General features: G+C 44.3%; 1 protein-coding gene across 1 annotated transcript; it reads left to right on the forward strand.

Moving 5' to 3' along the window:
- Positions 1–221: 221 nt before the first annotated feature.
- On the forward strand, positions 222–20,875 carry WDR82 (WD repeat domain 82). Its single transcript, XM_070575126.1, has 9 exons — positions 222–1,044; positions 6,037–6,134; positions 8,715–8,781; positions 14,427–14,526; positions 15,026–15,142; positions 15,383–15,538; positions 15,968–16,037; positions 16,629–16,771; positions 18,021–20,875. The coding sequence occupies exons 1-9, from the start codon at positions 884–886 to the stop codon at positions 18,048–18,050; spliced, it is 942 nt and encodes a 313-aa protein (XP_070431227.1). The 5' UTR covers positions 222–883; the 3' UTR covers positions 18,051–20,875.
- The last annotated feature ends 1,354 nt before the right edge of the window (positions 20,876–22,229 follow it).

Genomic DNA, 22,229 nt, shown 5'->3' on the forward strand with positions numbered 1-22,229 from the left:
ATTTAAAAGTTTTTAAAGAAGGCTTAAAGAAAAGTTCTGGGTGGCGGTCACGAGGATGTAGTATATCCAAATAAAAAAAATCATCCACTTAAAATTTGGGCAGTCTACCGTATATTATACCTCAATAAAAAAACACAGAAATTAAAACTCTATGCTGGCGCAGTGGTGGACGAGCGGTCAAAGCCCGTCAGCGATAGGTTCACTGATTCCTCCTCAGAACAGGCCTCCAGGAGCGTACATCACCCCCGCAGTACCTGCTCCCGCAAGGCTTTCGGTCGGGGAGCCTGCAGGGGGCACCCTAGCCTCTCAAGGAATTGCGATCCCGCACACAGGTCCACGGTTCCGGGGAACCAGCAGCCCTCGGGCCCAACTGGGACGGTGGTGGGCCTCCCCAGCCCACCCTCCCTGCAGCGGGTCCGGAATCGCCGCCTGGTCGCCCCCGCCACTCCATTCCTCATCGGGCGCGCTGACGTCATCGGCCCGCTTCCCCGCCTCGCGCCGCCGTTCCCGCCCCGCCCCCTTTCCCGGCGTGCGCGGCGGTGAGGCTCCTCGCCCTCGGCTTCTGCCTGTCGCCCCAAGATGGCGGACACAATGAGCCGGCGCCGCGCCGGTTGGCCCTGAGGCGACTGTGAGGAGGAACGGTCGGCGAGGCCCGTAGTCCGGGCAGAAGAGCGTTGCACGAGCAGGAGCAGGAAGACGAAGGGGTGGCCCCACTGTCGGCCGCCCTCCCGCTCGCCGCCGGCGCGGCGCCCGCCCCGCCCGGGTCGGCCCCTCGGCAGCCCGCCCGCCCGCCCGCCCGCCCGCCCGCTCGCTCGCTAGCTAGCTCGCCGCCGGGCCCCGCCCCGGCCCTGTGCCGCCGCTGCCGCCTCCAGCAGCCGCCGCCATGAAGCTGACCGACAGCGTGCTGCGGAGCTTCCGCGTCGCCAAGGTGTTCCGCGAGAACTCGGACAAGATTAACTGCTTCGACTTCAGCCCCAACGGCGAGACGGTCATCTCGAGCAGCGACGATGACTCCATCGTGCTCTATGACTGCCAGGAGGGCAAGTGAGTGCGGCGGCGGCCCGGGTCCGTGTCCCCCTCCCTCTCGGGGCCCCGCGCTCGCCCCAGCCCCGGCCTGCTTTGCACTCGCTCCCGCTGGGGCCGCTTCCACTCCGAGGCCGTCCGGGAGGCCTGTTCTGGTGCAGATCATGATAGCAATAGTACTATCTCTATTTTGTATGTCTTCGGTCTCCACAGAGAACGCGTCTGCATCTCTTGCCAAACCCCACCTTGACCTTGACCTTTAGACGCCGGGCCCGCCCACCGCGGCCGGCAGGTAGCTCTCGACTCTGGCCCAGGCTCGGCTCGGCTGGGCTCGGCTGGGCTGGGCTGGGCTCGGCGCGGGCCGCGCCGCGGGCCCCGGGCTGCGCTCCCGCCTCGGCCCCGGCGTGGGCTCGCTCCCGCTGCCGTCTCCTCCGTGACCTCGATTCCGCCTCGGGCTCCGCCCGGCCCTGCCCTCCGCTTCTCGCGGGCTTTCCGCCCGCGAGCCGCGCGGGTTGCGCTTCTTAGCTGTCACGATCTATTTGTTGTGCCTTTTTGGGCCCCAGGTCTTTCCCTTTCTGTTGCGAATCACACTGACTCCCTCAGACCCGAGGCACGCGTTTATAGTTAACTTTTTAACAACATCTGAAACTTTCCGCTTTTGCCAGACACAAACGAACTTGGCCGCCCCGTTCCGACCTGAATGTGGACCTCCCATTAGAACAAAGAAAGCGTCGTATAACAATTTCTTGTTTCCTCTTATACTTTTTGATAAAAACTGCACTTTATGGCCCACTCAGAATTAAAATTCCAGTTCTGATCATGAAATTTGTGTTCCTCCAAGTCCTCTGGGGACCCGCTACACCTGCATCTCTGCAAAATCTTGTAAGCACAGCCTTTGGCCTTTTTCCCTGGGCACCTTGTCAGCTTCCCCTCACCCTTGCAGACTTGCTTTCTCCAAGTCCTTGCTGAACTGTGAGCTCCTTTGGAGCAGAAACTGCGTTAGGCTAAATTCAATTTCCCCACAGCCACCTTCCCCAAGCAGGCTTGCCTGATGTTTGGTTTAATTTGGTGGCTGCTGGTTTTGTCAGACTTCATTTTGTTACTTCGTTCCAGATCTTGCTTTTGAATCCTTGGGTTTTTCTCTACTCCAGCTGGTCCTTTTCTCTCTTTCTCTCCTTTTTTTTTTAAACCAATGTCTTCTGTAAACTTTGTTTTGGAACTTGCCTCTTCATTTGTGAATTTGGTTATCTAAAGTAATGCTGTTTTGGTCTGAGCTGTAATATTCTCCACGATTTTTTCCCGCTGGGGCTATGAAGAAGTGTTATGTAACTGGCTCTGTATCTGCCTGCAGTATGTGGAAGGGTAGCTGGCCTGTGGTTGTGGTCCTGGGGGAAGAGGGGTGTTAGCTGGACCCATGCTGAGTTATTTGAATTGATGTCACTCATTTAGTAAATGGATTTCTGTCCAGGTCTAGCTACTTGAATCAGCTTGGAAGAGAGAGTAACATGTAAAGCTGAGTGGGGTTGGAGTTGTGGGGTCCTGGAGTTAGAAGTGGTTTGAAGCTGGTTTGCTTCAAATAGTGCTTGTGCACAGATTAGAACCTCTCCCTGGAACCTGAGGGTGGAGATGCATATCGTTATTCAAAGGAAATGAGGGTTGTAATAGCATTCCTTCATAGTTTGTCTCCAAATGTGGCTAATGTTGACTTGTTGGGAGGCATGACAGTGACTTGAAGTCCTGTCTTGTTAAAAGTAACACGTTCATTTTATGGAAAATATGCAGTTTTTTTACATAATTACAAACTTACAGAAAAGTTATAACAATGTTTCAAAGAACTCCCATATGATCCAGTAATTGGTTACATTTTGCTCCCTTTGCTTTATCATTCTCTATGTAAATATTTATATGTATGCATATTTTTTTCTGAATCATTAGAGAGTAAGTTGAAGGTATCAAGCCCTTTTATTCCTAAACCCTTCAACATGGATTTCCTAAGCACAGGACATTCCCTTACATAACTGGAGCAAAGTTATCCAAATTAGGAAATTTAATATTGATGCAATAGTATAGGGCATGCTCTTTTAAATTTTCTGTTAGCAATTGTGACCTTTTGTCATTGTGATCTGTGGCAAGGGTGACCTGGTAATTAGGAGACCTGGGTTCTAGTTTGGCCTTGTGACCAGGTATGTAACATTGATCAGATCATTTCTCTGGATATTAGATGTCCTCTGTAGCCTCTAGGAGTCCATGAGTCTAAGTGGCAATGCAAAGATAAAATTTGCCATCAGTGTAGGTAAAACCAACATTAGAAGAAAAGTAATGTTCCCTGGAAGTCATAGTATCTTTTGTGTGTGTGTGTGAGGAAGATTCACCCTGAGCTAACATCTGTTGCCAGTCCTCCTCTTTTTTTTTTTACTTGAGGAAGGTTAGCCCTGACATAACATCTGCACCAGTCTTCCTCTACTTTGTATGTGGGATGCCTCCACAGCGTGGCTGATGAGTGGAGTAGGTCCGCACCTGGGATCTGAACCTGGGAACCCAGGCCACCAAAGGGGAGCACACGGAACCCCAACCACTTGGCCAGTAGTATCTTTATTAGATGGTACTAATGTTAGAATTTGGGAGTTTGAAAATGGCTAAAACAAGATTCTTTATGCTGGGGCTGGCCCCGTGGCCGAGTGGTTAAGTTCGCGCGCTCCGCTGCAGGCGGCCCAGTGTTTTGTCAGTTTGAGTCCTGGGCGTGGACATGGCACTGCTCATCAAACCATGCTGAGGCAGTGTCCCACATGCCACAACTAGAAGGACCCACAACTAAGAATACACAGCTATGCACCAGGGGACTTTGGGGAGAAAAAGGGGAAAAAAATTTAAAAAATAAAAATAAAAGATTCTTTATGCTTAATATTTACCAGTTAACTGTTCAGTTAACTTTCTTTATAACAGAGTTCATCCATTGAGTGATTTTTCAACTTGAAAGAATATAAAGGATATTATCTGTGGTTAGGTGATGCAAATTATTCAAAGAGAAGGCTTTAACATTATTTATTCATACCTGATCACCAGAATCATGATTTGTGAAAAGAAGCTTACCAAAATATTTGTAAAAAAATGTTCATGAGCTTTGTAAAGATCCTCTGAAATGAATACAGTATATTAGGATCTGGCTTTCAAACTACGAAATGATATGAGATAAAAAGTTTCCGTTATTAGGAATAATTCTCAGGTTAGTGTTATTGATAAATTTGAGACAAATAGGTCATATATAAGTGGAACTAAAAATTTTCCTTACCCCACCCCTTTTTTTTTTTTTTGAGGAAGATTAGCCCTGAACTAACATCTGCCACCAATCCTCCTCTTTTTGCTGAGGAAGACTGGCCCTGAGCTAATATCCATGCCCATCTTCCTCTACTTTATACGTAGGATGTCTGCCACAGCATGGCTTGACAAGCTATGCATAGGTCTGTACCTGCAATCCGAACTGGTGAACCCTGGGCCACTGAAGCAGAATGTGCAAACTTAACCACTCCACCACCAGGCTGGCCCCTACACAACACCTTTTAACGTTGCCTCTTCTGGCTCTGTCTTCACTATCGTAGACTGAAATACTAGGATAAGTAAGCTTCTCTTTCCACTAGTAGGGGCAAAGTCAACAATCTTTTGAAAGTGAGCACACGTGCATGCTCTCACACTCACTCACTCGCTGGTTACCATGTAGTAGCTTCATGGCAGAACCCAGGATTGTAGACTCAACAAGGTAGCCTTTGAGCTGATCACTTTAGCTCATTTTTCAGTAAAGGTAAGAATGTAGAAAATTCAGTGCATTTGGAGTGAGAAGTCTTGTTTGGATAGGATTTATGTAGGGAAACCCTTGACCTCATTGACATTAACAAAAGTTGAAAGTGCAAATTGTTGACTTCCTGAAGCTGCCTGAGTTATCTGATTGTTTAGCATATAGATTCCAAGAGGATTTTACATTGAGAGGGTAAACAACTTTTTCTTTCTTTCTTTTTTTGCTGAGGAAGATTTGCCCTGAGCTAACCTGTGCCAGTCTTCCTCTATTTTGTATGTGGGTCCCTGCCACAGAATGGCTGACAAGTAGTGTAAGTCTGCTCCTGGTATGCAAACCAGTGAACCTGGGCCGCCGAAGTGGAGCATGCTGAACTTAACTACTAGGCCATGGGGCCAGTCTCCATCTTTTTCATAAATTGGAACTCTTGGTAAACATTGATACAGGATTTATGAAATCTTCCTACACCTAATTCTAGAACATTATGAAGTTTTTGGTTAAAGATTTTGCTGAAATCAGTTTCAGCTTCATCTTCAAGGTTCTATAGAGGAAAACATTTAAGGAACTTGAACAAATGGATTGGTAACCTCTACCTTGGAAATATATGATTTTATGTTAAAGTGAAAAGAAAAGGACCAATGACTAGTTTTGCTAGAGAGAATTAGGCTTGCCTTCTATAAGGCTCAGTACGTGCTTTGGACCCATAGGATAGGGAGGATGGATAGCTTCTGCAGCAGTGGGTTATATTAGGAAAGACAAGCAGTTTTGCATCTGGTTTCAATTTTGATAAATCATTTCTTCTTGAAGAAAGCTTCTTTCTAAGTGAATGGCTTATGAAAAGTTCTGGTCTCATTGGTTTGATGTAGTTCCACATCCCCCTTTGTTATAAGTTATGACTTGTGTTATTTTGTATGCTTTTCTTCCCCAATAGATGTACTTTTTCTCAAAGCTTTTGGACATCATAGTAAAAACTGAATTGAGCCCTCAGATTTACTTCTATGTCCTAATGGTGGCATTTGCTGTTGAGAGGTAAAAGGCTGTTGCACTTGATTGATTGGTTTTGTTTCCTCCCTTTTGGAAGAAATTCTGTTTCTTTCCAGTGTTAGAGCCTACCAAGAATCCTCATCCTTACCACATCATTCAAATGCATCTCTTTATATGAAGATCCCAGATTTTGGTGGTGGATGATTTTGATGGTTTTCTTTCTCTGTCCATTTCCTCGTCAGACCAAAGAGAACCCTGTACAGTAAGAAATATGGCGTGGACCTCATCAGATACACTCATGCAGCAAACACAGTCGTTTACAGCTCTAACAAAATAGACGGTAAGCAAGCTTTCTTTTTAGGAAGTTATGGTCATGGTTTCTTTTGTTAAATAGTTCACAGAATCTTTGTGACTACTTCTGCTTTGGTTATAGTTACCTTAATTTAAATATTTTCCAATGATGTTAGCAATGGTAACATTGTTATGACTGAAGTGATGCTGGAAGCAAGCCACTAGTATTTTTGAGGACTTGAAACTGAGTATGAAAGGTCTCCAGTTTAGGGTGGAGAATGGCAATAGGAATTGTATTTATGGTTGTACTTCTTGAAACTTGAAAGAGTACTTTTAGAGCAAATAAACAGAAAGAATACTTGACACACAGCAAGTAGTAGACAACAGTACCTTCCCATTCAAGATATATAGGTTTGAGAAAAGTTTTCACAAATGCTTGAGCTATGGTAGTTTAGAGGACCTTAGAATAGTTTTTGGTGTATGCCCAATGTTTTATCGTCTCTGTCATAAAGGATAACCTACTGACCGTAGTTATCTTTGATTCCAGAGACATTTTTTTAATCTGAATTTAAAAGCTAATGTCTTTGAAGAGTAAAGTTATTTTTAGAAATTAAAATTGTGAATTTCTTTCTGTAATAAATGGTCTCTGTTTTTATCTGAATTTCTCCTGGGATAAGTCATTCTCAGTTGAAGGTAGTCTTGGTGATTGAGCTGTAACACTTACTTTCATATCAGGATTCCTTTTTTTTTTTTTAGCTTATCTTACTGATTTATTAATTGTTTCACTTTTGCAGTAAGATTTTTCTAATGTCATTCAACAAAGATTGCTTATGCTATTTTGGCTATGCCTATCCAAGAGCAGATGGGCAGAAGTATTTTTTTATTTTTAATGAGACTTTTCTGCCTGTACTTGATTTTTAGTAAGTATATCATTTCTACTTTTCATGCCTCTATTTCAGAAGTGGTTTTCTAAGTAAGCAGTGCAATTGATGCTTTTGAACAAGAATATAAAACATTAGGATCCTGAGGAAACATATCTATGTGATCATCTGAATGACTGATATATTTCTTCTGTTGGAGTATTTTTCTGGGTAATTAAATGAGAATTCTCCAAATATGGTGCAAGATGGGGCAAATGTTGGGCACTCGCAGCTTTGCTGCCAGGCCTCTGCTATGAGAATGTTGCCTTTCCTGTCTCGAGTGCATCCTGAAGAGTTCCTCCAACGCTCCGTTTCCTTTTGCCTGATTCCAGGCTGAGGTAGTAGTTTGTACAGTTTGAGGGTCTATGATACCACCCGGTACAGGAGATAACTGTACAGGCCACTGCCTTGCCAGGAACAGCGCGCCAGCTACTGAGTGGGGCAGAGAGGATGCCGACGCCCTGCTCATCTCTGGGAAACCAGGTAATGGGGAGGAAGTCTTTTTCTGCTTAGGGCAGGTGAGTAGTTCCTAGCAATACAACAACCAGGAAGACTTTGTGGTTGTCATTCGAAAGCTTTGAAGATGTTTTCAAGGAAAACCATGTAGAGTTCAATTTTGGAACATACAAAGAGTGTCCTTTTCCCTCTCCGAGGTTAAATGCCCTCTTATTAGAAAGTACCCCTGTGAACCACTGGGATGACTTGATGCTTTCAGCCTTTTTGTTCCTCTGTTCTATTTGCCTCCAGAATGTTCTTTCTCTGCTTTCCTTTCTACTTTTTGGCGCCATTTCCTGTTAGTTCTTTCTCAACAATTGTTCCTTGTTCTTAGTCTTTTTAGGGACAGAGTACTTTCCAGTTCTGTTCTTTATGGCTCTTGATTCCCTTCCCATCACCATCTTTTTTGTTTGTTCACTTTTTTGGATAGAATCATTTGGTTTTTAAGAGTGTCTTATTTTCCCCAAGCACAAGTCTCTATGGTTATTCGTTTCCTGGATATTGTCAAAATCTTGCTGCTATCACTTGTTGGTATAGTTCATGAGTTTGATTTTTAAATGTCTGGAGATCTTTTTAACCCAAATTTCCTCACTACTTCTTTTGGCCATTTTATTACTATTGTTTTTAACTCCCTTCTCTGGTGCACAAGGAACCAATTGGATAATTGGTTAATTAGAAAAGAAGTAGTAGGACATTACTTCTCTTCACATTTTGTTTAGTTTTAATGTAAGTTGTATATCCAGTTAACATTCATATGAGTTCTGGGTTGGGCTGACAAGCTGTTGGAGAACCCTAGACAAACATTATATCAGAGTCCAGCCTGATTTCCTCAGCAGCCAGATGTTTTTCTTTAAGGCTTGCCATTCTGAGGGCACTGAAAGTATTGTGGGATTTTTTTGTAGGGGGCAGTGACCAGGGTATATTTGCAGGACAAGCTGCATTGTAACTATGCAGAAGCCAAAAATTAGTAGTAATCGTGATTTTAACATTGGTCTATATGCTGTCAGCGTAAGAACTCTGCTTTTGAATTATGTGAAATCTGTAGTGCCTACTCTTCGGCTGTGGAGAGGAATTATTCACCATTATTTATTCACACCTTGCTTGGGTTATGGAAAACAATGAATTCTTTAACCTTGTCTTTTCAAGATGAAAATGCAAAGTAAATTCCTTCAAATACAGTAGGATATCATAATGCCTTATTTGTCTTCTTACAGATACTATTCGTTACCTGTCCTTGCATGACAACAAATACATCAGATACTTTCCTGGACATAGCAAAAGGTAAGAAGTAGATAGAGAAGTAGACAGTTCTTTTATCCCTGAGGTTATCCAGAGAATAGACAAGTGGAGAAATTTTATTAGTGAACTGAAGCTAGTTCCTCATTGCTGTTGAACATTCCTCTTAGTCTTCTCTTGTTAACCTCCCTAAAGAGTCAGTGCTTGATTAACTGAGGTTGTGGAGGCAGGAGTAGGACTTCATAGATAAACCAAAATCTCAGTTAAAATGTAATTAGGAAAAATGTGGATTAAAGACAATGAGTGAAAACCTACGGAGTGAAAATTACATTTGGCATTTAGGAACCCCAAATATCAGATGTCCTTTGATGAAAGGACCATTTACGTGTATGAAGTCTTCTAGTATAGGTGGCCCACATTTAGTGTTATTTTATTTTATCTTTTTAAGATTTTATTTTTCCTTTTTCTCCCCAAAGCTCCCTGGTACATAGTTGTATATTTTTAGTTATGGGTCCTCTAGTTGTGGCATGTGGGATGCTGCCTCAGCATGGCTTGATGAGCAGTGCCATGTCTGTGCCCAGGATCCGAAACGGCAAAAGCCTGGGCCACCGAAGTAGAGCACGTGAACTTAACCACTTGGCCATGGGGCTGGCCCTGGTGGACCCCATTTTAGCAGGCCGCTGCTCTGCGTAAACATGTTTCATGTGAAAATCTTAATGAGGATGCAAAAAAATTAATGAAATTGTCCTTTGTTACTTTCGGAAGTCAAGAAGCTTGTTTCCTTATTCTAGTTTGTATTGCAGACTGCTTCTGTCTCATATGCCAATTCCCCCAGGATTTTTTCTCCAATTTTTCAAGTTTTGGTTGAGTTTTAAACACATTTTCTCTTGGATGATATTTTAATCACTGGAGGTATTTCCTCCTGCTTTCATTTGCAAATGTGCAGTAACCTAGTACTGCTTGGAGTTGTACAGAACCCTGACAGGAGATGGGCCTAGAGCACCCTGTTTTTGGCTACACTTCTGATCAGGCAGGGCATTTCTGTGTTTCTGAAAATAAAAGGTGGCAGCTGTTGGTTGTGTGTCATTCCAGACAAAGAATGGCTTGCAACAAGTAGAGGTTTTTGCTTGTTTGTAGTCGAATTAATGTTCACAGATGTACTGTCTATAATTGAGTAGATTGCAGTTCTTTGAAATTCTTTCCAATCTTCCCAATTATCTGATCTCTTGACCTCCTGACTTTTATTAGGTGAGTTTGTCCCTCCCTTTTTGAGAAAATTAAGGCCATCCAAAAGGAGTTCTTTTTAATATTTATCCCTTCCACTAAAATTCCTCTGTTCCTTAGAACCCTTTCCTTGAGAAAAAACCTTCTTCCTTGACAAAACCAATCTCCCTCTGTCTGCTTGCTTCCATCTCTTTCACAAGACTTTTCCTTCCTGCCTACAAACTTACTTGGTCTTCCTTATGTTAAATCTATTTCTTGAGCTTATCACCCACTCTTTTTCACTGTCAAATGAGAAAGCATAGGGGGCTGGCTCCGTGGCCGAGTGGTTAAGTTCGCACGCTCCGCTGCAGTGGCCCAGGGTTCAGATCCTGGGCGCGGACATGGCACAGCTTGTCAGGCCACGTTGAAGCGGCGTCCCACATCCCACAACTGGAAGGACCTGCAACTAAGATATACAACTATGTACGGGGGTGGGGGTGGGGGGTTGGGAAATAAAGCAGAAAAAAAAAAAAAAAAGATTGGCAACAGTTGTTAGCCCAGGTGCCAATCTGAAAAAAAATGAGAAAGAATAATCTGTATACTCCCATCTCCACCTCACGCTCATTCACCATTTAAATCACTCTTGGTCCAGTCTCAGAATCATCTGTGAGCCTTTGTCCAAGCTTTCCCTTTTCCTGCTACCTCCAGTTAAAATCCACTGCCTTGGGCTTTTTTTTTTTTGCTGTTCAACTTCTCAATAAAACTTCTTTTTTCCTGTGGCAGCCGACTTTTCCCATCTTGGTTCTAATCTTGCTATTCTTGGCCTCTCGTTCTCCTTTGACGCTAAAATAAACAAGGTTCTACCCAACTATTTTCCCCTCTTGGTAGTTACTCAAGTATCTTTATCACTGATTTCATTCACTTCTACTCAGATGACTTCCCAAATCAGTATTTTTAGCCTACATCTGTTATGATTTCCAGACTCAACTTCCACTTACATGTTTTATATACATCTATGCAGATGTCTCTTCCACGTCCCCACCTGACAGGTCTGACAGTCCATCCATCATTGTTATATTCCTTGGGTCAGCTTCCTTCTGTCTGCCTTCGACCCTTCTAATTCTCCTGACTCAAAGCTTCTGTTGTCTGTTCACTACCTTTCCCCTGCCTTCATATCCAGTGAGTTGTTAAGTCCTATTGATTCTATATAGGTTTAACCCCATGTGTAACTCCCCCATACCGTCTCCTTTGCTTCTGTCCTAGCTCATGCCCCGTCAAGGCATTACGTCCCCATCTCCCCATCCCTCCTCATCCTGCTTCAGCACCCTATACAATTCTGACCACTTCACAGCCTCCCTCAGGAAGCCTTAATGGTTCTCTGCATCTCCCTGCTCCTTCCCCTTAGAATCAGGTTCTCCTCCCTGTGGCTCTGATCCATTTTCCCAGTGTTAGCTCCCACCACGCCAGTTGAAGTGAACTCTGGGCTGCTTCCTGAATATAGGCCTCATGCCTTCCTATCTAGCACCTTCCACAAAGTCATCTCCTATTGAAACCCTGTTCACCACAGGTGCTACTTCTTCCAGAAAGCCTTCTCCGACCCTTTCTTGGAATTGTCTGGACTAGACAGTTAAGCTTCTTTAGAGTTGAGGTCTTGCTCCTCCTTGTATTCCCTGTAGCTCTTAGCATAGAGCTTTGTGCTAAGATAGACTTCCTCTGAGCTTTTGACCTGAATACCATGACATAAAATTATATGTCCATATGCATTCTGCTCACTCTATTTTATTACCACCTCAGTATTCCTAGGAAATTTTGGCTTACAGTATCTTTTTTTCTTTGAGGAAGATTAGCTGTGAGCTAACTGCCGCCAGTCCTCCTCTTTTTGCTGAGAAAGACTGGCCCTGAGCTAACATCTGTGCCCATCTTCCTCTACTTTATATGTGGGATGCCTCCCACAGCATGGCTTCTCAAGTGGTGCCATGTCTGCACCCGGGATCCAAAACAGCGAACCCCGGGCCACCAAAGTGGAACGTGTGCACTTAACTGCTGTGCCACTGGGCCGGCCCCAAGCTTACAGTATCCTTTAAATTTTTAAGTTGAGGAGCTAGTGCAGATGTTAATTGAGGTATATTGGAAAAATTTTTTTTCGTAGGTAAAAACTTTAAGGAAAAAAGTACATTTTCTCAGTTTCTATTTATAACATAAATTTTAATTCTTTGTAGTAGAACCAAAACCTCCTGAACCCCTTTCCTTGTCATCCAGAATTTGAATTTCATCTATTTCTAGATTAAAAATCCATTCACAAATGAGCTGTGCTGTTTGATCACTTTTTTTTTCTTTTTAAAGATTTTATTTTTTCCTTTTTCTCCTCAAAGCACCCCGGGACATAGTTGTATACTTTTAGTGGTGGGTCCTTCTAGTTGTGGCATGTGGGACGCTGCCTCAGCATGGCCTGATGAGTGATACCATGTCCACGCCCAGGATCCAAACCTGCGAAACCCTGGGCCGCCGAAGCGGAGCGCATGAACTTAACCACTCGGCCACAGGGCTGGCCCCGATCACCTTTTTGACTTCAAATTTTCCTTTGGCAAAATGAAACAATACGGCATCAACATTTCCTCTATAATCTTTATCTATGACGCCAGATCCTGTATCTATGAAGAGTTTGTTTTGTTTTTTTTTTAAGGTTTTATTTTTCCTTTTTCTCCCCAAAGCCCCCCAGTACATAGCTGTATATTTTTAGTTGTTGGTCCTTCCATTTGTGGCATGTGGGATGCCACCTCAGCATGGCTTGATGAGTGGTGCCATGTCCACACCCAGGATCTGAACTGGCGAAACCCTGGGTTGCCGAAGTGGAATGTGCAAACTTAACCACTTGGCTACGGGGCCGGCCCCCTATGAAGAGTTTTGCATCCAAGCCAGAATGTGGAACTACTCTTCTGTAACACCCAGAAGGAAGAGCCATCTTAATGTCTGTTTTCATGAGAGTTTTCTCCATATGTACTCTAGAATCCTAGGTACTCTACAGGTCATAGCATGTGACCTTCAAGGACCCTCTGGTCGGGGCTGTCACATGCTCCAAGAGGCAGATAAAGTGGAGCCACGTGCCATCCTTCTCCACAGGCCAGGCTCAAATGCTGGTGAGGTGGCAGATGTCTCATCAGAGGAGGGCGGGTGTCTCTTCAGAGCGATAACATGAACAGAGGGGACAGGAGAGCTCAGGATGAGCCCTTAGAAGAAATGTTTTTCAGTGAGTGACTCTTAATGGTTTAACCGTAAAAGGAACTCAAATCAGAAATATGGTTGCTGTTAGACAGGCCTGAGGCTCTCAAGTGTGGTACCAAACCAGCCGTCTCATCATCACCAGCAGCTTGTTTGAAGTGCAGAACCTCAGGCCTTACCCTAGACCTACTGGATTGGAAGTTCTGGGAGTGAATCCCAGCAATCTGTTATAACCCACCCTCTAGGTGTTGTTGATGCCTCTTAGGTTTGAGAACATTGGTAGAGTCCACAAAACTCTAGTTAAGGAATCATGCCTTTTTTTTTTTAATTGAGATATAGTTCAGTACCATAAATTCACCCTTTTAAAGTATACAGTTCATTGGTTTTTAGTATATTCACAGAATTGGGCAGCCATTGCCACTGTCTGATTCCAGAACGTTTTCATCACCCCAGAGAAAAACCCTGTATCCATTAACAGTCACTCCCTACTCCCCTTCTTCCCAGTTCCTAGCAACCACTAATCTACTTTCTGTCTCTATAGTTTGTTTATTCTGAACATTTTGTATAAATGGAATCAGATGATATGTGGCATTTTGTGTTTGACTTCTTTCACTTGCCATGTTTCCAAGGTTCATACATGTTGTAACGTGAATCAGTACTTCATTCCTTTTTAATGCCAAATAATCCCATTTTATGGATACATCACATTTTGTTTATCCATTCATTAGTTGATGGACATTTGGGTTGTTGCCAGTGTTTGGCTATTGTGGATAATTTTGCTGTGAACATACATGTATGTTTTGGTGTAGACATATGTTTTCATTTTTCTTGCATATATACCTATGAGTGGAATTTCTGGGTTATGAAGTAACTCTATCTTTAATTTTTTGAGAAACTGTAAAACTTTTCCAAAGCACTGTGCCATTTTACATTCCCACCAGCAGTGTATGAGGGTTCTAGTTTTTCCAAGTCCTCACCAATACTTGTTATTTCTTTCTGATTATAGCCATGCTAGTGGGTGTGAAGTGGTATCTCATTGTGGTTTGATTTGCATTGGAATCATACATTTTTATGCTGTAGTTTTAAGTTGCTTTTTTCATTATATTGTTGCCTTTGATTATTTCAGATGGCTTGTGTATGTGTGTTTCTTAAAGTGGAAGTTTTGGGAGAATAGGTATATATAGGAAGGCAGGTAGAGTGGTTTGGAGTTCACATCTGATTTTTGCAAATATTTTGCTTCAACTCCTATTTATCTTAATGCATTGCAGGGTGGTAGCCTTGTCCATGTCACCTGTGGATGACACTTTCATTTCTGGGTCTCTTGATAAGACCATTCGACTCTGGGATCTCCGGTCTCCTAACTGCCAGGTAATGGTACTTCACAATTACACTCTGAGTATTTTCTGTGGTAGGCGCTATCATCAACTCTCCCTCTTAAGGAAGGGAAAGCAGTGGTTCCATTCTGGGATCCCAGTGTCTTTTTAAACTTTGGAGAAAATCTGTTTTCTTGGTAGGTAGCTGGTAATTAAGTAAATACCCTATCCATTGCATTTTGCGTTATGCTCTGTGGCTTATTGCTTTAAAAACTTCTTTCCTGGAGCCTTGGAGCTATAGCTTTTAGCCTCAAGGAATTTGTTTTTATTTGAATTCACTGTCTATAAAATTGTACAGTTAGGGTTGATCTGAAATCAGTTGTATGGAGACTTGTTTTTAAAAAGCTCATTTTAGTTTGTTTTATGTTTGCTTTTTCTGTGCTGTAGATAGGCTTGTGTCTTTTTGTGTCCCTTTCTTAGTTTTCATTGGGAGAAGTATATTATATAGGGGTAGGATCCTGGGTACATTAACTTTTTTATTTCCTTTCTCTTAGGGCCTCATGCATCTACAGGGCAAGCCAGTTTGTTCTTTTGATCCAGAAGGGTTAATTTTTGCTGCAGGTGTCAATTCTGAAATGGTCAAACTTTATGACCTTCGCTCTTTTGATAAGGTAAATCTTTGGATCTTTGAGCTATCTTGATATTATGGAAGCTTTGAAGGGTAAGATGGACATTTAAGAGCCTTTTTTATGGTAGAGGAGGTATGTGGTAGATATCAGTGTCATAGCAGTAGTTCATCCTCTCTTTTCCCTAGTCAAAAGGAATCTAAAGGAATAGAATGAGAGTTGGCTCTGTTAGAAGGAATTATTGATGTGCCTTGGGCCTGGGGCTGCTATTTGTATCTTTTGCAGGGGCCATTTGCGACCTTTAAGATGCAGTATGATCGGACTTGTGAGTGGACAGGACTTAAGTTCAGCAATGATGGCAAACTCATCCTCATCTCCACCAATGGCAGCTTCATCCGTCTCATCGATGCATTCAAGGGAGTGGTGATGCACACATTTGGGGTGAGCTGACAACTTTTGAGCATGTCTGTTTCCATGCTCATACCTCCTGTGCTGAGAATTGTGTTAGCTGGTTGGCGGAAACCAGCAGCTATCCTTGACTCACTGATCAAGGCATAGACTTGCGTTTTCTTCCTGCAAATGAACTTATTTCTTTTGGATTCTAAGACATTCACTTCTCACCTAGTGACCCAGGTTTGGTGTTCAGATATAAAATAATCCCTGACCATAAACATTTTCTTGCACCCTTGAATATGGAGTTGGGGATAGAGGGTGAATTGTAAAGGCTGAGTTTGGAACCTTGGTGGCAGTGTACATGAGGAGGAGAGGGTTTCATGGAAAGGAAAGTTATTTGTGTGCTGAATCGCTGTTTCTAGGCAATTATTTTTTATTAATGGCACTGTAACAAGAGAACTGTTCTGCTTTTCTTAGGGTTATGCCAACAGCAAAGCTGTCACACTGGAGGCCTCATTTACTCCAGACTCTCAGTTTATTATGATTGGTAAGCTTCCTTTATCGTCCTTAGGGGTTATTTCTCTAGTACTCTGCATTTACTTATTTATATTATTTGTATTAGTTTTAAGTAGTTAAGATATTATTTATTTTCCTTTTGATAGATGTTCTCAGATTTCTGTGTAGCACATTATGCCAAAGTTATAGTGTCTTTAAACTATCCTGATTTTGCAGTCGTTCACTGCGAACTGGCATTAACGTTGGTCTTCCCTGGACCAGCATTAGAATTAAACTCTATAAGCACTATCTTACTAGTAATTACTAGTAATGCTGACTTCCTAGTATAATCCTGCGTTCACTTGTCTTAGTGGCTAGATGTTGGTAGTGTAGTGGTATTCAGCCCCCTTGTCAAATGAGAAACCCGAAGTCAGAGGGGAAGTGACTTGTCCAGGAACAAATAACTAGGGTCAAGATGAATTCTCAAAATGTCCTTTCTTCGCTGCCTCTCCTCCCTCTCAATTTCTCCTGAGGGCTGGGTCCTGAAGCTTGGCCTCTCTCCAGATATCAATCCATGTCCCTTTCTCACTTGTCTTTGTTTTGTGCCTTGAGCTATTGTATTTTCCTTGATCATTTTCTTTAGGTTCAGAGGACGGCAAGATCCATGTCTGGAATGGAGAGAGTGGTATAAAAGTAGCTGTGTTGGATGGCAAACACACAGGCCCCATTACCTGTTTGCAGTTCAACCCCAAGTTCATGACCTTTGCCAGCGCATGTTCCAACATGGTATGTGAACAACTGGGGAGATGTCCTCAACCTAGGGGCCCATGCCAGTTAGTGTGGTGGGTGCTTTAAGGAGCACAGCATGTTCTAAATAGGTACATTGCAAGCACCCAAGTTCATGTTTCTCAACTGATGGCTTCCCTGTTTCACCTCTTATTATCTGATCTCTGGCTGATCTTTCACTTTTACTTTACTCTCCATGATCTGGGATCACCTCTCAGTTCCTGGGAGATCTTAGGCCAGTTTCTGCTCTGGCCCCTGGTTTTATGCCCAAACTACCTGGGGCTGTGCTTAACAGCCTTTTGGCTTTTTTTTTTTTTTTTTTTTTTTTTTAGGAAAATTAGCCCTGAGCTAACATCCACCACCAGTCCTCCTCTTTTTGCTGAGGAAGATTGACCCTGAGCTAACATCTGTGCCCATCTTCCTCTATTTTATATGTGGGATGCCTGCCACAGCGTGGCCTGATAAGCAGTGCATAGGGCTGCACTGGGATCTGAACTGGTGAACTCAACCGCTGCACCGCCTGGCTGGCTCCCAGCTTTTTGGCTTCTTAAAATACTTTGAACCAACCTGTTGTGGCAACAACCTTTCAGTTTTCCATTCCTTTCAGTTTATGCTGAATTCATCAGAAATTCTTACAGCCGATCATAACTCACCACTTAGAATTTCCTCCAGGCTCCTGTCTCTTCCTGGACAACACGAGCAGAACAAAGGGTCAGAGTCTCAGCCACCAGTTTCCTCTTAGCATCTCCTAAAACCTACCTGGTTATTTGGGGATGAGGCATTCACTACTAGCCTACCAAGAACACGTTCCCCCCTCTTTCTTTTTTTTTAACCAAGAAAACAATGTCAGAAAAAAATGCACAGAACCATCCAATCCAATCCCTCTCTCTTTTTTTTTTTACAGCTTAGGAAGGAGAGGGCCTGTCTGAGGTCACCTGGTGGATTAGCAGTGAGGCTAGGTTATGCAGACCCCCACCTCCCGGACAGCATTCCTTTTTTGCCTTACCACTGGACCACTGTGGTAGAAGGTAGACAGTATTGGAGGGAAACAGAACCAGCTTACTTTCATGTAAAGGGAGGAGTGTTTTTTTCCTCCATAGATTGCCAGAGTTGGTCAGGAGGGAGGGCCACCAGCCATAACTCCAACGTTGGGGTTGGGCATCTGATACTATGGGGAGGGGTAAGAAGAACCCTCAGCAGTGAAGAGAGAGGCTTGGCTTTTTAAAGTTGACTTACGTTCTCCTTCCAGGCCTTCTGGTTGCCCACCATTGATGACTGACCCTGATGCTCAGCTGTTTCTGTACAGCGAGGGTGGCCAGCAGGAAAAAACTCAGAAGAGACTGAGATAATGGTGAGATTGGATCATTTGACTGGGCTGGAGAGCATCCTTCCACATGGCCTTCCCATGGATGTGCTGTACATCTGCTCAAAAGAAAAAAAAATTACTTTGCCGAGCTTCTTCAAAAGGACTTTTGGTGTGGCAGATTCAATCGGGACTCAAATTTTCCAGCTGTCACTGCACCAAGCTCCTCCAGAGGAATGACCAGATTCAGGATTAGGGTATAGTGGGGCCCTCAAGACGTCTTCAGTTTTGAATGTATTTGCTTCTGAGGAGCCGGTGAAGTTGTTAATTCTGCACATCTGTTCTCCCATCCCAAGAAATGCATGGGAAGCCACAGTTTTGGTTTTGAGATGCTTGGGCAGCTCAGTGTCCCTTGCCCTCATCCTGCATGTTTTGTTACTGGGTCTCCCTGTGTCATTGTGGCATTATTCCACAACCATCATGTTGCTTAGGTGCCAAACATTTACAGAGATAAGTCTTCATATATCTTGGAGTCAGAAAGGGACAGATATAGAAGGACCTTGCTTGCCAGAAAGCCTGGCAAGTTAGTTGTGTGAGGATGGGTGATCTGGGCATGCCTCAGGCTCTGGGTGTTGGGTGGGAAAAGGCCCAAGAGCTTGAAAGGGAGGCTGGGTAGCAGATAAGTTCCTAGGGTTGGGAGGTTTAGCAGCAGCCTGGTGTGGTTCCCCGTCATCAAGATAAACCCACGGTCCTTCTGGGTGCCTGCCGTGCTTGGTTGCGTACAAAAGCAAGGTGGGAGTCTATTTTTGTACGTGAGATACATCACACTTTCCTGTGGGCCAGTATTGTGGAATGAGTCTGAGTTGTTTACACTGATGCCTTCCCTGCCCACCACAAATTGTGTACATAGTCTCCAGATGATACCACCCCTTACCCAGCTCCCAACCAAGAGCTGGCTCTAGGCCTGTGTTATATGTTATATTTAGCCTTTTTATATATGACCTGGGATTTCTGTTGTTTGTATTTTAGCACAGTGTGTATACCTTCATTTAAATATATCTGTGTGTGTGCATACATATATATGTATATGTATGTATGCACATATATATATATATATACAAAATATCTGTCATTTCTCAGAGTTCAGCCGAAGGAGATGGAGTCCTACAGCCCAGGAGAAAAACTGCATCCTTGCTAATAGTGTTTGCCACAAGTGTTAGTGAGTCTTCCCTATTACCTTTTTCCCTTCGGGAGACTGAACGAAGCAAAGCTTCAAGTGTTTGCTGTTCCCATGGCAGCTAAGTGAGGGTCTTGGGATGACTCCCTTGTTTTCCTCAAGCCGCACTTTGGGGCCCTCTCTCCAGTATTAGCCCCCTTTTTGCCCAGTGATGCTCTGTCTGCGCCTGTACATGTATGACAGTCACTTGCATGCCTTTTGTGTCTGGCTTCCAGCATTTGGGGATAGGATGCTGGAACTAGAACATTTTCAGTTTGTCTGACGCTTCTTTGCCAATTACAGGTCACTTCTGTTTACCTGGTATGTCTGCTTTCTTGCTTCTTTTCCTTGCCTTCTCTTGGGAGAGGGAGGGGTCTGATCAGGGTTGAAATGAGCTACAGCTGGCTCATGGCCTTTTCTTCCCCTGCATGGCCTTCTTAGAGAAGGACAAGTGGCATGTTATTTCACATTATGTTCCCAAACATTTAAGCAACACATTCCCTGCCGATCCAGAAACAGGCTCAACAAGGTGAGGCCTTGCCCAAGAGAACATAGCTGCTAGGGGAGAAAGCAAGCCATTACTGCCCCTGCTCAACAGCGGGAATAGTTGTGAATCGCTAGCAATTAACTGTTTTGTTTTTTCAGCAATTACATTTTGACTTGTTTCTCAAACTTAAAGGGCAAGGGGTATACATCTTTCCCAAACGTAGACTGGAATCTGCAGCTTCTGTGGTGCCACACACTGTATAGCCTGCCTTCTCAGAGTGGAGGGACTTTTAGAAACTAAATGATCTGAGCTGTTACTGCCCACTTCTGGCTTTCCACGATAGAAAATTCATGGTAGGAGTAACTGTTCAGAGAGAGTGCTTGGAACTGTGGATTAACAAGAAAGGCTGCCTAGTTAACAGGTCTGCAACCAGAGCAGCCACCAAACATGACTTGCCTGTCAGCAGGAAGATGATTTGTATTGAGTTCCTGCGTTTCCAAAGCTGAGGCACTATGTCCTTTGAAAATACGCACTGCATGGCCTCTATTTATGGGAACATGTGGCTGCAGAACTGGCTCCTGAGTTGGGAAGGAAAGGGAAAAGATGCAGCTGGAAGTGACTGGAGATGATGTGGTGGTGGGAATAAGGCAGAATAAAGGGGGAAAAGAGGCTGTGGGCCAGAGAGCTGAGGGCTGGGCTGCAAGGATACTCTGACTGGGAGCCAGAGGTACTCAAGCTCTCCTCGCGGGGAGGGGCTGTTCACTACACTCAAGAGTCAAGGCCAAAGCCACCAATTTATATGTGACATTGACACCGCACTGCTCAACCACCAGCCAGTGGGGTGTTTTTTTTAGAAAAAACTTCCCTGTTGCAATCATAATTAAAGCTTAAGGGAAATTTGGGAATTTTAAGAAGAATCAGTTTGCTGCCCAAATGCTACCACTGTTAATCTTCTGGTGTTAAATGTTCCTCTACACATTTCTGTGCATAGATTTTTGGTGTGTTTACATAGTTGTTATTCTACTGTATATACAATTTTATGTCCCTTTTGTACTTAACATATAAACATTTTTTCCATGTTACCTGTCTTAAACAGAATTTTATGGCTGTAGCCTCTTCCATTGAGTTTCCATAGCATTGTTTGCCTGGTTCCTAGAGTTGGAGGGAGGGGTGGGTTGTCTCCTGTTAGTCCTGGCTCACACTGGGACTCACTGTAACGCTGTGTGGATGGATTGTTGGGCTCTGGGATTGCCTCTGACTGTCCCTGGTGCCTAAGGCCTTTGGGCTGATGGGAGGAACCCCTCGACCCAGCCCTCAACGCATAGCAACCTGGGTCTCCTTAACCCTAGGCTCTAATAAGCAGCCATAGGGCCAGAAATGAGTGACTGAGAAGGACTATCCTGAGCCAACCTTGATCTTCAAAGATTGCATCTGGGATGTCTTAGGCTGCCTTTCATCTCCCACAGTTACCTCAACCCTTGATCAGATTGGCAGCCTCTAGTTGGAATAAGCTTCATCCTCTTAGACCCTAGCTTCTGGGGGGCAAGGATAGTGGGTCCTCTTTGAAGCTCCCGCACCAGTTGTGGCAGAAAGCATTGCCTGGCTGGTGAGTTGGTAACTCCTAGAGCCTGTGCTCTAGCTCAGCATCTCAGAGCTGCAGGATCTGCTGCCTGCCTCTTGCCTGGCCCTCTCTGAAATGGAGAAGACAGTCTTGGGCCTGCCACTTTGCCCATGGTCATTGGAGGTTGGGCCAAGGGCTCTGAAGAAACATCCCAGCTTGTAAGTGGTAGACCTTGCATAGGCTCTCCTGACAGACTGCTCAAGGAAGAAGAAACCCTCATGGCCTGGTGGGAGGGCTGCTGCAGCGTTTGGCTCTGCTGAGAGACATGAAGTAGGTCGGCATGGCTGCCCTGCAGAAGTCACTCCTATCAGCTTGGCTTGCTTGCAGCTGAGAGACCCACTGCGCCCACTCCCTGGGCAGGCTTCAGCCTTGTGTGAGGAGCAAGAGCAGGCAGTGGGCTGGGTCGGAAGCAAAGCAAGCAAGCTGTGGGGGTGAGCTAGCTCAGCAGTTGATGTGGGTGAGAGGCAGGCACAGGATGTTGCCCACACGTTGCTGGGGGGTGGGGTGGAGAGTGCTGAGGAAAGAGGAAGTAAAACTGCAGGCTGGGAGGGCACACTCCTGTATTTGCCAGTCCAACTAAGAGGCTGCCCAGGGCTGCTGGAGCCAACCACGGTTTGTCAGGACCCAGCTGTGGGCAGATGTAGGCCCAGAAGTGCTGGGCTGTGGAATGTGACTGAAAAATGAGAAATTTTGTAGTTTTTCCTCTCTTTTCCTTGGAGAACTTAGAGGAAATGGAGTCTAAAATGAGTTAATGGGCAGGAAAGGGGAGTCTGAGAGTCTCCCCAGTGAGTTAAATACACACGTTTTACCATCAATTCTAGGGCCTTTTGG

The sequence above is a fragment of the Equus przewalskii genome, chromosome 15, assembly GCF_037783145.1.
Source record: "Equus przewalskii isolate Varuska chromosome 15, EquPr2, whole genome shotgun sequence".
Lineage (NCBI taxonomy): Eukaryota > Metazoa > Chordata > Mammalia > Perissodactyla > Equidae > Equus > Equus przewalskii.

What these genes read in the sequence shown, in the direction of transcription:
- WDR82 (XM_070575126.1), top strand. Translation starts at nt 884, where the DNA reads ATGAAGCTGACCGACAGCGTGCTGCGGAGCTTCCGCGTCGCCAAGGTG. An exon ending in CAGCTCTAACAAAATAGACG is followed by an intron (nt 6,135 to 8,714) that starts GTAAGCAAGCTT and finishes GTCTTCTTACAG; the next exon opens with ATACTATTCGTTACCTGTCC. An exon ending in CTCTCAGTTTATTATGATTG is followed by an intron (nt 16,038 to 16,628) that starts GTAAGCTTCCTT and finishes CATTTTCTTTAG; the next exon opens with GTTCAGAGGACGGCAAGATC.